The 15,365-nt window shown below is 40.4% G+C and overlaps 1 protein-coding gene across 3 annotated transcripts in view; it reads left to right on the plus strand.

The window, feature by feature from the left end:
* Positions 1 to 15,365, plus strand: part of LOC122779701 (glypican-5-like) — an 89,993-nt gene that overhangs the window by 51,760 nt on the left and 22,868 nt on the right. For all 3 annotated transcript variants that reach the window (XM_044042298.1, XM_044042292.1, XM_044042282.1), the window contains one exon: positions 8,942 to 9,062. In XM_044042298.1, coding sequence (XP_043898233.1) covers positions 8,942 to 9,062 — 121 coding nt within the window. The remainder of the gene's footprint in view (positions 1 to 8,941; positions 9,063 to 15,365) is intronic.

The raw sequence follows: 15,365 nt of genomic DNA on the forward strand, positions 1-15,365 counted from the left end.
TGTAGACATCACCCAGCCTGCCGATGTAAACAGACATGGACAGGTAGAAAAGCATTAATCGCGTGTGTCAAACACCTCCGGTGTTCAAGGCACTCATTGGATGTGTTCACCTGTAATGGCATGTGCATGATAAATGAGTCTCTGCCTCCTCAGATATGTTTCCATCTCACTTTTTTTCCATCTTTGAACTTGCCCCTTTTCTTGCTCCCCTCTCTGACTATGTGTTGGCCTGGGTCATTATGGCCTAGAGAACATACCAAGGCAGGACTAGACATGAGCCTACCCCAGAAGACAGTGCAATGTGCAATGTGTAATGTAGCCTGAAGCTGACCTTATTTACTACCACAAACTTAATGGATTAGAGTCTCGTTTTAAATTTACATTTTTAGTTTTACTGGAAGGAAGTTTGAATGTAATCTTGGTCAGCGATGGCCTACCAAAGACAAATAATGCTATAAATGAGAATGAGGTTGCTGTTGTTTTTTACCACTCAGTATCTTGAGAATCCCAAATCTCAAGAGTTGTAGATGACTATTAGCACTTGGCCACATCTCCACAGAACTGTGGTCTACCGGCTCATTGGGGACTGTGGGCAGCTTTAATCTCCAACTACCCAAAAATCTGATAAGAGGCATCCAATCAACGACGACGGCACAAAGGAAACAAGCAAACATTTGGAGGGGCTGCTTTGCTTCTCTTGTCACGTTTAAACTCGAAACATGTGCACAATACAAATGAAATGAAATCGGAAGGTGAGTAGTATCAATTGGATGTTTGACCTGATACAGTAGAAACCATAGCAAAAGATGTACAAAACAAATACTGTACACAGAAGGACAGGAGCTATTTGTTAGTGCAGTAACCCCTGTTATTGTACATTAGAGGATGGGCTTATAGTGTGTAATAGCCATGAGTAACATGAGCCATTTTAAAGTTCAACCATATAGCTGTTACAGTGCAACCACTCGATAAAGCAGCCTGGTCTTGGTAAACTCACCCTGGAAGTCAAAACAGTTGACACCAACATAGTGGTGTGTAATTCTAAACCAACCACACGGCCGTAAACAGCCGTATTTTACAGGTCCACAGCACCTCAAAGACAGATATGCCACTAATATAGCACAGGTGCCATGCCTCGGGTGAAGTTCAAGACAAAAACTGTAAAGATTCATTAATGTACAGTAAAATGTCCTGGACCATAGTGCTTCATCTTGGCTGACGTTTCCCTGCCATTTGTGTAACTGGAGTCAGAAACAGGCTCAGGGCTGTAGTAGTTGACCCATCATTAATAGTAGTTATTTCCACACTTAATGCAATTAAACTAGGTTAGGGATTTCCAACCAGGGAGGCCTGAACCCCCCAAAGAATACAAAAGACAGAGTTTAAAATGTCATCTCTGAAAAACGTTTTCACAAAATTACCAAAAAAAATGCAGTTTCTAGGAAAAACCACAACATGTAAACATACAGTTTGTATCCAAGTGACGTCGCGTCGCAACCTGTTTGGAGTTGCCAACATGACTGCTCTACCTGTTGTGCTTTATTTTTCTGACCCTGCCTGACTACTCTACATCTCTGACTCATCACTCGACTCAGATGATTGCCAGACTGAAGAGTGGCATGACAGAGGGCGGGCTACATTCCTGATTTAGAAAGATAAACATGTTCTACCCAGGAGTCCCAGTTTGGGAGTTTTTTTTTTTTTTAAGCGCATAGTAACATCCCGAAACCTCAACTTTAGTTAGAATGTATGGCTTATTAAGTATAATGATGCTTTCTCTGAAGAGATAAATGTCAAGTGACACTGGACAGAGACTGTTAAAGACTGAGTTGTTATTATTATGTATTACCTAAGCTAAATAGTGACAGGCATACTTATTGGCCATACAGAGTAGCCCTCACAGTTTTAACACTGCAGCCTGTTACACATAGTGACACATTTTATTTATTTGCTATGGCTTGTTTACCATCAGGATCTAATCTCAAATGTTGCAGGCGCATTATTTGTCTCATTACTCAGAACTGCAGTTAAATTCCGCTTTCAGTAATGGAAACCAGGCAGGAAAGAAAATGTCTAATGGAACAACAACAGTTACAGTAAATTTGACAAGCCTATTTTTGGGTTCTCTTGTGGTGAAAGAAACTTGGGATGAGACTTTTCAAATGTAAGCCTCGTTTATCGTTATGTTGTGGTATTTTTCAACATCCATTAGGTTGGTTTCTCGCTGGAATAAAACAATCTTTGGACCTGTTACATTTCCCAACATCCCCAAACTGCCTTCAGGTACGATGAGGCAGATAAAGAGAAAAAAAAACTGCTGTTGGGGATAGAATAGAGAATAAAACTGAAGCCAAGACTTCATGCCCCAGGTACTCCTGACTGCTCAGACGTCCAAGTTACTGCGGCTACTGTGTCATTCAGTGGTTCATGTGGTTACCAGCTGGGTTACAGAGCGAAGCAAAACAACAGAGAAAGGTAGAGAAAGCAGTATTTAATGAAGTTTATGGTAAGAGGAAGAATAAATGTGATATGAACAAAAGACTCTTCGGATTGAACAGATCATTTAAGAACAGGATGAATGAGAGAAATGGAGCACATTGAAAAAAAAAGGAAGAACCCCGCACTGCTTGAGCTTGCCTGCCCTGCACATGACCTCTCCTGATTTGCTTGCTATTTCTCCTTGCACTTTTTATGATGCGAGTTTCTCCGTTCTAATAAAGTTCCCTTTGAACCAATGCAGGCTGTGCAGTATTGCCAAGGGTTTGCACATCTTCTATAAGGACAGCCAGAGATTTTTGCCAGTGCTTCAGTTTGTTCATAGCTTGAGGTTTTAAATATTTATTTTCACTGTGTTTATTGGGAACAAGCCTTGTGTTTCAGGGGTTTGTGGTGGGTGTCAGTGTGCTGTGCTGTGCTGTGTGTGTGTGTGTGTGTGTAAGCTCACATTGCATCGCAGGGCACGGCCCTAAATGCAGCATGTGTATGTGTTTGCACATGTCCACGTTGAACGCTCAACGGACAGCATGTGTACATATGGTACGCCATGTTGATTAAATGTTTGCTAAGTGGCTTTTGACCGTCTGCCTGTTCATGTGCTCGGTGTTAGTACAGTGAATGACTGCTAAGCTCGCACTGTGTGTGAGAACAGTCTGGCCTTTCAGAACAAAACCTCTTGCTCAGAGTATTTCGACATGTCCAAGCCCTTCTCGTAAAGTTAGCTGGCTACAAACATCTACTCGACCCCTCCCATGCTCTTCTTACTGGACTCACTTTGCGTTGTGTTGCATTTTGCAGAGGATCTAACTCTAAACCCATAACACTGCAGTGTTATGGGTTTAGAGTTAATGAGAGCAGTATATACAGTGTATGCTTTCAACATAAGTAGACTCTATCTCACTTAATATATGCAGCAGAAAACAGTATCAGTCCTAGCTATAAAGAAAACCACTTCTGAAAATGAAATATATTTAAAAAATAAAGTGGGAATACCTTAATGTGTGTTGAATTTGTTGCAGTATAATAACCATCTTTATATAATCCATTTAAACAAAGTACAAAGTGCGTCACAGTGCAAACCAAAGTCCTAAACAGATTATAAAAACAGATTCCAATCAAAGAAACGATTCATTCAACAAAACAATTTGAAAATAAAACAGAGAAAATAGAAAGACAAGCCAGCTAGATAAAATCAGAGAGGGCTTTCTGATAAAAAGAAAAAAAAAAAAGTGCTTTTAATAAAGACTGAAATGAAGACACTGACTAAGATGGCCTTATTTCCCCGAGCAGGTCATTCCAGAGTTTATTAATATTAACATATTATTGATGCAGCCTTTTTTGAATATTGCTTCAAGACTTCTCTTCACCAAGCATGTGTTTTGGTACTAAAATATGGTTTGTTTTTTTTTAAAAAAAGTACAGTTCAAGAAAAAGGCGCTGAAGTTAGGTAAATGTGTGCATATTGTATAATATTGTTTGAAATTATTTTGTGTCAGTCTCCATTTTCTGAAAATATGCACAAAAGATTTAATTTCTTTCTCCATGGCGTCAGCCGCAACTTCATATGTTTCACAGTTTTTCCTGTGCATTATGGTGTTATTGTTTTAATGGACTGTGTGTATAATGAACAGCAATAATTGTCTCCTTGCAAAGACAATGGAAAGTGAGGTACAAAAATCCCAGAATTTTAACATTCTCATGAAACAGAAACTCCAGCTGGCCCGATGCTTGATTAAGCCTTCACTGTGAGTAAACCTGCTCATGCTCAGACTTGTAAACCCATGACGGGTGGAAGGTGGGGAAAGCTTTATTAATCACGATTAACCAACAATTTGCTGTTTGCTGTTACAGACAGCTGTATCACCAGCTCTCAGCCAATGCCCTTCTCCACCCACAGCCACGGCACACGACACACTCTCACGTGACATAAACCGCTCAGTTCTTCTCAGTCACTGACACTCGTGCTGCTCAGTTCGCTCCTATTCCACCTGACGTTTGTTTCAGAGATGACCAGAATGGCTTATAATTCAGTTGTAGTTAGTCACAATCCAAGCACTGTTGTTGTTGTTGTTGTTGTTGTTGTTTGAATCCCTGTGTTATGTTAGACTTTGTCTGGAGTTGCTCTTGACCTTTGGTGGAAGACAGTTTTCATTTTGAGTGTCTCCTCAACTCCATTGCCTCTTTACAAGAGATTATAATTAACTTGCCAGGCAGGTTCCTTGTGTCATGTAAGAGGATCATTTGAGGATTTGTACCTGTAAAGGTGTGTACACAGGGTTGATTTTAATAGTTTTAGTGGTGATACTCAGCCTTGTAGTATGTTTCTATATTATTTAATGATATAATCCTGTTGGTACACACACCATTGATCCGATAAACGTGAGAATTCCACAAAATGCCCCGCCTTTGAGCTACTACAAGATGATTTATTGATTCCAATTAGTGAAACAAGCTTTTCTGACACAAAATGTTAACTTCAAAGTGCACGCAGTCTTGGCGTGCCGGCTCACACTCCTGAAACAGCAACATCAACGATACCAACAACACTGCCTTCAGTTATCTCAGAGATGATTCACAACCATCTGATAATCTTCTTAACCACTGGGATCTGGGATGTGTTTATTTTATCGTTTCTGTCTTGTAAGACTCTGATTACACTGCTTGTGTTTAGAATAAGCTGTGCGGAGAAGGTGTAGGAGGATGAAAAAGAATCTTAGAAGGTTTTTTAGTCGGGGAAATGTGACCACCCATACGAGACCACTAACATATGGTGACTTTTACCCGTAGATAAGGAAGGACACACACAGGGCAACACAAAACACTGGTGGATTATAAGTTTTATTTTTAGATATTCATTATCTGCTTTACCTGGATCTCACTCTGGCAACAACTAACTCTCCCACCGACGCCACATCAAATGTTTACACAGCCTTGAAATGTCATTATCAACACTATAGGCTGGATTTTGTTGAGGAAAAATGGTCTAGACTACATTCAAAATACACATTATTTCTGTTTTGTACATGTTCACCTTGAAAGACGCATATTTAATTTCTCCCTTACAGTCCATGAGCTTCCCCGCGGTACTTCAAAAGATCACAGCAGTTTGGTCTGGGGTCAGGGAATGAAGGTCACTGGTATTTTGTGCTCCAGGCTGAGCATAAGACAGACCGGACAAAGCTGCTTTTACAAGAGTGCAACAATTGGGCATTCACAGGGGAATGTGTCAGTTCAGTAGAAAACAGTCAGAGCTATGACTCAGAAGCTGTATGTGTGTAGGTTATGGCCATTTCAAATGTTTGCTAAAGTTGAATGTTTGACATCATCACATGCAGAGCACTGCCTGTTTTTTTGACGAAAACAGTTAGTCATTTATTAGGCACGCAGTCTTTTCCACAGTCAAGTCACTGTTATACTTAAAGTCACAGGGATGCTGGGCTTTTAGTATGAACTATTCAGGACCCGTCTATTGCCATTTGCAGACTTATTATAGTGTCCGAGGTCTGCTCCTTTTGAGAAATTTGCAGCTGCAGTTGTATATCTATCACAGAATCATCTCTGGGATGTCCTGCAGTGTCAGTTGTCACGCCCACCCCCACCCCCCAACGCAATATCAAACATTCCCCCCACTATGAAACCTTCCAGGCCTATCAAGCTGCCAGACGCACCCTGACACGTCCCTTTCATTAACATCCCATCTGATGAGCTCATTTCCACGCCAACACTGTCATCCGGAGCCAAGCCTGGAGACAGACATGCATACTCTGCCTAAAACACAGGCTCCCACTTTCAACCACTGCTTGGAGAGCTGTTTGATGCTTCAATTAATCTTTTATGTCAGGGGGGAGGTTTATAATCCAAAAGCTATCGATTGTTTCCATCCTGACAAAAGAAGATTCAGAGCTGCTGGCAATTAAGAGTTCAATCGCTGTCAAAGCAGACAGTGGTTTGTGTGTGTGTCTTGGGGCCAGAAGGGGGAGGAGATCCACATTGCAAATACAGTAAAGGAATGCCAGAAAGGACCGGTGTAATAGAATAAATTATTAATGTGCTGCAGCAATTGGTTACATGAGAAACTTGTACTTTATTTCAATTGGCCCAATCTGTTGTTTGGATAAGCCGATATGGCACATAGTATCAATATTGGTCTGATACTGGCCACGATCATTGGACTGGATATCAGCAAAAGAGAAAAGGAAAATCTGATACGATCTATAAACCCTAAATACAACATAAACACTTCACTAAGCACAAGCAACATCACTATTATCATGTGACCGAGGCATGAATAGAGAATGTAAATGGTAGGTTTGAACATGGTGGTAAATGTTTAAAAAAACAAAACAAAGGATTCAAGGTTGCAATATCAGTATCGGACACAAAGCCGCTGAAGGACCTCAGAGCTTAGCAGAACATAGCTTGTGTCAGATATCCCCAAGTTCAGCACTTATGGTTTATTCTTCTCGCATCCCTTTGGAACACATGTGCAACAAAAAATATCAGCTCAACACATCTATAAACACACTTACTCACACCCAAACCTACTCACATTCATAATCACTTCATTAGCCTTGCACTGCCTGGAGAAGCATCAATTGATTTAATGCTTAAAGATGTCTCTCCTTGGTGATGCTGTTAGTATCTGACCTTGAGATTAAGATCGCGGACACAAGAGGCAGACGTAAGTCTTGTTTTTAGGTTGTTTAATCACAGGAACAGCATGAGGAGCCTGGGAAGAGATTGAATTAGGAGGTGGATGATTAATTTAACCTCTTAAATCGCTATCCCAATGTTGCCCAAATGTTTTGAATGTGGACCCACTCTTTAAAGATAACAAACTATCGCAACCCAATTTCCATTTTAAATTGAGACAAAAGTAATTTTGTGCATTTCTATTTGTATTGCCATTTCTGTAACAACCAGTATATATTTTGAACAGGCAAACGAGTCATTTTCAAGATATATATGTTTCACTTTTGCAAGACAATGGCAAGGCAACTACATGTAGTTTTTGAAACTCTTGTGCCTGTGTATGTGGAAACGTGGGATGAAGGACATGGGCTGGGTTTGAACTGATCTTCTGTGCCTGTCTGATTATGGTTTGTTGAAAAAGGCTGGGGTGCTGATGGACACCCATTATCTTTCACGGCTGTCTGGATGAGTCTGTTAATTGGGGCCCTTGACTGAACTGTCAAGTTTCCAAACTATGCAAAGACCATGTAGCTCTGGATGCTTTCCCCCTACAGCACAATAGAGAAGGAGCTGCACTTCCCAGGCAACGCTAAAGGTTCTTAGCTTTTTCTTGGCACAGAGGATTTCCACATTGGGCCTGATACCTGTAGTAGCCCACCTGGTAAATGATCTCCCTCACACCGATTGAATGTGTTGGATAGTATGTGTGGCAGAGCTGAAATCCATAAACATAGTCTAGTTTAAGCTTTTGATTGAACCAGGTGTTAAGTGACCACATGAATTAGGCTATTGACTGCATTTCTGTGCCTCTGTGTTGTTTGTAATCAAACTGATTATATGCATGGAGCATCACTTACAACTTCTGCTAAAATATAAGCCACTAATATCGTCACTGATTATAATTTCCAAAGGAGTACTTTACCGATTTGCATTTAGCTTTGTATTACTAGAATAGGGTTAGTATTTTTGAAGAATTGCGCAGTTTCCCCTGAGTTGAGAAATATCTTCATTCTTTTCTTTGTTACGTGCCCACCCATTACACTTGGTCCTGTTAGCATAACTGTTGGCAAAGATGACGGACACTGTTTACATTCTTAGAATGAGGTCCCCTCCCCCTACCAGTGTGTCTAAGAAGTGTGGAAGTCGCGTTGCAGTTTCAATCCTCGGACCAAGGCTCGGATCAAGTCTCAGATATTATTCAATTCAGGGGAAACTGAGGTTGGGAAGCACAATTTTGTTTCTAGTAATACAAAGCTAAATGCAAATCGGTAAAGTATTCCTTTGAAATCGCTGAAAAAGGAGCATTGTTGCACCTCTGTGCACATTCTACGCTAAATTCCATCATTCGTTGCTGAACACTCTCTGTAAGCTCTACAGTCACCGACTGTAGTGAGGTGGATCAGGGGTAGAGCAGGTTGTGTTCCTACTGGAAGGACAGGGATAGATCCCCCAGCTCTGCTAGGCTACATATCGATGTGTCCCTGTGTAAGACACTTAACCCCAAAGTGCTGCCCAAAGTGTTGTATGCATTGGATGATGTTGTGAATGGATGGATGGGTTTGAATGGTCATCAAGACTAGAAATGAGCTTTATAAATACAGACCATTTGTTAGAATTGTTAAACTCCATGCCATCAGCACAAAAACAGCACTGACAAAATCAACAGTTCTAATCCCTGCCAGGTCCAAAGAGCATGCCAGAGATTAAAGGATCCAGCGTGTGTGTCTGATATTCCTTTTTATTTTTTTCACAGCTATACCAGCCGAGTTGTCGGAAACGGTCTGCATGCCCAGAGGCAAAACCCAGAGGTCAAAGTTCGAGGTGCGGACCCTACAATGGCTGAAGTTAAGGAGGGGTTGGATCACTTCAATCAGGTAAGATGATCAAAAAGATAAATATTCATTGCAGCCCAGAGAACAGCAAGTCTGTGGAAAATGCTGGGCCCTTTAAAGGATTAAAGCTTCATTAACAAATAAAAGATCTGAAGGACATAAATAGCCAGTGCCGAAACTTTAAATGTAATGTGTGCTCTCTTTATTGTCTTGGTCAACACAATTGCAGCTGTGTTTTTGAATTTGTATTTCCTCTCATGTGCAACTGTGCTCAAGTGAGTGTGTTAAGATGCCTGTCTGCTGAGAGCGGCCTGCCCCTCAGGCACACTGTGTTAGAGCCAGGTCACATTTTACCACGTTTTGTGTCCGTGGAAAGCCGCTCTGCGCATACATGTACATTTGTCGGTACCAGTGGCCTTTTCATATAACCTCAAGCAAGTTCCTATGGGCACTGTCTTCTTTATTGTCTCTTTTGACCATAAGAAGAGTGCACAGGAGGTAAGCTTGTGGTCATGTACGGGGACCACAACGGAAATGGGCGGATGAAAAAATGCATCACACCCTAGTGGACCTCTGCAGACACGTGGAGGTGGAAAGTATGACCCGGCCCTCAGATGTGTCTAGATTCATAAGACCATATGATTGCTGCTGAAACAGGTCAAACTCAAAGTCTGGAGCAACAAATGCCCCTGTTAGTTAGAGGAACTGCTGAAAAGTCCTTACAGTGCTCACCAGCTCCAATGACTTGTTTTGAATGTAGAGGCAGATACATTTAAAGTACAGAAGGTGAAAGAAAGATGGTGACAAAAAAAAAAGTGAATTACTTTGAAAAGAAAGAAAAAAGAGGGATGAGAGTTGGGTGCAAAAGGTCAGGAATGAGTGACAGATAGGCTGAGATGACACAAGCAGCTTCAAAGTGAAGCTGTTTGTCATGTAGATGGGGTTTAGGGCTGAAAAGGACCCGGAATAAAAGGGCCATTTCACACAGTCCCTACAGGCCATTTAATGAGACAAACGGAGCAGGATTTGTTCCTCTCTGCCTGCCTACCCTTTTGTTGCCTCGAACATTATGCCCACAGATAGTCCACCAGGCATTTCTCACCTTCTGCCTCTGAATTTCTCTTTCTTTCCTCAGTTCTTGTCCTTTTGGTAACTGTTTGATTTTTGACTCCTCAGCCCTTGTTTGCCTTTGTCTTTCTTTATTCCACCCTAATCTGATCTATATCATGACAAATTATCCCACAAACTTAATCATACCTTCATCGCTCTCTCGCCATTCATTTTTCTTTTTTATCTCACATTGACCTTGCATATCTCTTGTCCACCCTTCTGTTGCTACCAGCTCAAGATCACATCTGTCATCCCACGGTATCCAGTTGTGCATGGTGGCTGTCAAATACCTTGTTGCCATAGTAACAATATGCAGAGTTGAACTGGGCCTGCTGACATTTACTGGGTTGAAAAGCCTACCTTCAATGTAGACCAGGTGGCAGATGGTGGCTGAGCCTTGTGGCTTTGCCAGATAACAGCAAAGCATTATAGTGTTAAAGAGCCTCATGTGGCTGGCTGTTTGAGGTATAGCTAGAATAGTTAAACATCAGCGAGTGTAGAAAACACATTTTATCACGCTTGTCCACACCTGGATAAACACAGCTTTGAATAGATGCCGTATTATCCATCAGACAGCGTTAAAGGTTTGCGTATAGTTTCAAACTTTTGACAAACACCTGTGACAGCTCCCAACCCTGGGCACAGGCCAAACCTATTCATATAGATCCCTGTGGTTTTGTTAAGAAATAGATCTTCTGCCAACAATCACAATAGACTAATATTTCATGCTCACAAGGCCTTGGACAGCCTCAAAGGCATATTCCTTCATTTTCTATTGACACACCCAAAAGTCTTTCCACCTCACTCCCGAGAGCCTGACACTTCAGCTGTGCAAGAATTATTAGAGGAAATTTGGAAGTGATATAATTTACACTTCAACAAATTTACGGAACATATCCCTTGCCCATTACAGTAGGTGTCTTATAAAATGTACCTTGAGCTACCTTATTTAATGCTTAGTTTGAACTTAAGACATATGCTTAAAACCATCACTTGCTGTCTCCTTTGTTGTTATTAATGAATAGTTTTATTGTTGTTATATATAGATATATGGTTGTTCTTTAAACATGACTAAATAAAATCTCATGTAGTTTTTTTTATATAGTTTTTGGAGACAAGGAGTTTTCTAAATGGGAAATTAAGAGAAAGACAAACTGTAATTTCCATCTCATTTTCCTTTTAAATAACAACCTTTATTAGACACCCCTGCTGCCCTTTAGGCTGTTAAATTCATTTCAATCCAATCATTGGATTGGTTTACGGATATGAATCATCGTCAATTAATTTTTGATTTGTTTGACCAGACTACATGGACAAGGACAAACCTCAGAGGTCTCAGAGACAAAAACAGGACGTAACATTGTTCATTTTTGACTACTGGTCAAGTTACTGGTCAACTTCTTTTGGTTCTCTGTGTCTGTGTGTTCCTTTCCTTTCATCTATGTGAAAACAACTTTCAAAGTGGGAGCAAATATTTCTTTTTCTGTTAGATTAAGAAAAAAAAAGAAGAAGAAAAGAAATCAAAGTTTGAAATACAAATTGTTTTCTTTCATCATCAGTGTTGAGGCTTATTATTTTCACAAAAATAAAAATTCGTCTGAAAACAAAACACACAGTGGGGGGATGGTTTTAGATGGGTTTCTTTCTTTCTAAATAAAATATATATATATATTTAACATGGGTATTGAAATAAATACATTCTTAAAGTTTTTCTTGAATAGTGTGTTGGAGATGTGTATATTTTTTTACCTACTGGTGAGTTGTTAGTGCCACAACAGCTAAGACCTACGAGACATACGCCAAAAAACATGACATTGAAAAAAATTTTTTGTCTTAGTCCAAGTAAAGTCTGACTTTTAATATGCATGTAAACATAACCGAGCGTTCATACCAGAAAGGGTCCTAAAGTGGTAACAAAAAGAGCATTCAGAGACACACACACACAGTGACAGGCAGGGTTGTAAGGTGCAAGAAGAATACACAAACCCACATCTACAAAAATATACAGTTACATCACATTTGTAAAAGCTGGAAATAATACACAGGACAAACCTAATCGCTTGACCTCCAATAAAATGGTCCATTAAATGAACAGGCCTGTGTATGTCCTCTGACTATCTGCCTGTTAATATTGCGGATGTGGACGATAAATGTTTCAAAGTGGATTTTTGATTTCCAGCCATGGGTCCAGCTGTTTTTGGGTGGGGAACCTGTCACATTAGACTGCCTGCTTTCATAACAGGCAGTCTAACATATTTCATATGTGAGACTTGAATAATTTGTCAGTTTGTCACTTTCCACTTAAGTAAGTAAGTAATGTCAGTGGCAGCATGTATAGATGGTCATACTGTTTTATTTAAAGCTTTTTCCCCCCCACAAACAAACTTTGACAGCATTATTACTAATGGTGAAAGATGCATTGGATGGAGAGATCTGAACAGTCCAACATAAAAAAGAGTCCACCATTAAAAAAAAAAAAAAAATCCAGTACATAGAGGCCAGTTGTATGTGTGATTGATGAGTTTTACCACTGTGCCGCTGTCTGGTTTGGCCCATGGCCCAGCAAGGTTCCACATCTGAGAAATCTTTCTCATGTTTACACACACTCAGCACATCCCCACTGTGAATCCTGTGGATCTTTGAATTTATTAGCCACTGTAGGGACTCGGAGTTACAGTTTGCGCTTGTTTGTCAAGGACAGTTTATATGTTGTATTTAGAGTGACTGTGGAAATAAACAAAATACATATTTGTGAAGATAAATTCTGGAAAACATACACACAGTTGACTTCAATTTCCCCTGACAGTACACAGTATATTTCTTTCATGTTTTAGCAAATCAGCGAGAAAAGATTTAAGCACTAAAGTGTTGGAATCCAGGGATGAAGAAAGAGCTTGGGCTGAGTTGGAAGCCCGTCACAGGGAGGGGACAGATTCTTTCCACTTGAAGATGATGATGGAGCTGGCCTTCACAGGAGCTCTGCTGCTCTTTGCCGCTGCTGCTGTGGCAACGATACAGCAACAAGTCTCATTGCACAGGGCTCTCTGTTAGTTTGGCAATTAAACTTTGTGAACCCAGACTCTAGTCTAAGCATAACATTTTTTACCATCACAATTAGATGAAAAGCGCATAAAAATGTGAGACTGTTTTTCCACATTGGATCATACTGCATATGCTTTCCTCAGTGGTATCAGCTCCTCAAAGACATCGATTCTTGTTAAGAAAGTATGTGACCTATATTTCTGGAACATGGTAACGAAAATCTCCCTTTAGGAGTGTAGTCGTGAAACCAAGTCAAATCCTTAACACTCACAGGGATTACTAGCTATAATGACGAGGAGGAAACGATCAATCATTCATGCAACAAACACAAAATAAATCGTCATCTCAGTGTGAGTAAGAAATTGTGCTGACCACTGCTGTCTTGGAAAAAAACAACATCTGAAACCACAGCAGTTGTTTGCTAAATGGTAACATTTCTCTGACTCAGAATAGTAACAGAGACCAATCTTTACTGGCAGTGGTGACAAAACAAAGCCGGGCCATGGCAACAGGCATGTTCGTCATGCGAATATGTTCCTCTAATATAACAAGCGTCATCGTTCATACAAAAAATGTATGTACTGTAGCTGTGCTGTGTTGACGTGCATGTTGGGTGGAGATCCTGTAATGTAAGCGATGACGGAATGTGTCGGCCAAGATAGGTTGTGAAAGCATTTTTGTTCTAGTTGGCATGACTCCTAAAGTTCTAACCAACACTGATTGATGCCATCTGTGGTCTCACGATGGCCATAATGATGACCATTATAACAGCTGATGTGCTAAACACCGTTAAAACGTCCAGCGTGTAACATTTAGGAGGCATGTATTCATTTTTGTCCATGCATGACCATATTTCCATGAAATGAATTTACATTATCAAGACACAGTTGTGGAGCTCCATGATTACTGAAGTGTTAAGTACAGGAATTGAACGAGACTAATATAAAGTTCTGAAGAAATTCAAGATAAATGTATAATGACTTTTTAATGAATAGTATGGTTTTCCTATAGCTGTAGATGAAGCCATTTACTGTAGGCAAGGGCCTTGGTTTACATAGGTCGCTGCCACGATTTGAAGTGGAACCTTATTCGCAAACAAAGAACAGCATCTTCTCTAAACTGCGTAGGCTACTGTAGTTCCCTGATGTGCTTAGGCAAGAGAGTAGTGAGAGCAAAGTCCTCCGTTTGGTGACAATCTGCAGTCTCACCATGAGATGTCACCAATTCTTATGCAGACAGAACCTTTTAAGATTCTGCTCCTCTGAAACCCCGTTTGTCTGACAGTTTCCCAGAAACCACGAGTGTGCGTTGACTCTACCAGATCAACAAGGTCCCTTGTTGGAACATGCTCTCTGCAAACTGCTGATGTCACTCAAATTGTCAAACCTTTTTGAACAACATCTCCATCATCTGGCTGACAGAAACCAAAGTTCATACACACACACGCAGGAGCGTGACAGGAGGGTGTGACAGCCCAACGCCACGGTGTTTTCCTCTGATTGACTCATATGAGGGTTACATGAGGTCATGGACATGGCCATATGTCACTTAAAAGTTAGCAGCAGAATTGACGTGCGCTAACTTGCAGCGCAGGGTTGTTCGTTGTTGTTTCAGGAAAAAAAAAAGAAATTGTTAAAATAACACGGCAGTTTTGGGAAGTGAACATGTGCCTGACTTTGTGAGAACACACTAGTGAGTTGTTGTTGCAGGAGACGCCCCCATGTGGACCTTTTAGACGCTTTTTTTTTGTATTGCTTTATTTCAGTATTTGTGCAGAATGTTATTTTCTTTATTATAAATTTTGCAAAGCAACTTAAATGTAATTTTACTTCAAATTTGCCCGCCATCAGCACTGATGCTCCTCCAGATGCAGACATAATTTACATTTTTATCATTGTAATAACATACCTTGGCATATTTATGCGTGAGCGAGTGTGTCCACGAATATGTTAACAGATTTTCTTTTCCTTGAGCTAATATTTTGTCTAAAAAAACAACTGCATGGCATCAGTCGTTCTCCAGTTTCCTACAATGTGAGTTGGTTTACATAAAAAAAAAAAAGTTCAACAAGACAAAAATATCTGGTTGTCAGCTCTGGGTAAGGTTTTAGTGGTGGATTTTATTGGCCCTGTCGTAAACCACAAAAAAGAACAACATCAAAAAAGTATGTGTCTCACATTGTCATTCCTTTAA

The sequence above is a fragment of the Solea senegalensis genome, linkage group LG1 (genome assembly GCF_019176455.1).
Source record: "Solea senegalensis isolate Sse05_10M linkage group LG1, IFAPA_SoseM_1, whole genome shotgun sequence".
NCBI lineage: Eukaryota > Metazoa > Chordata > Actinopteri > Pleuronectiformes > Soleidae > Solea > Solea senegalensis.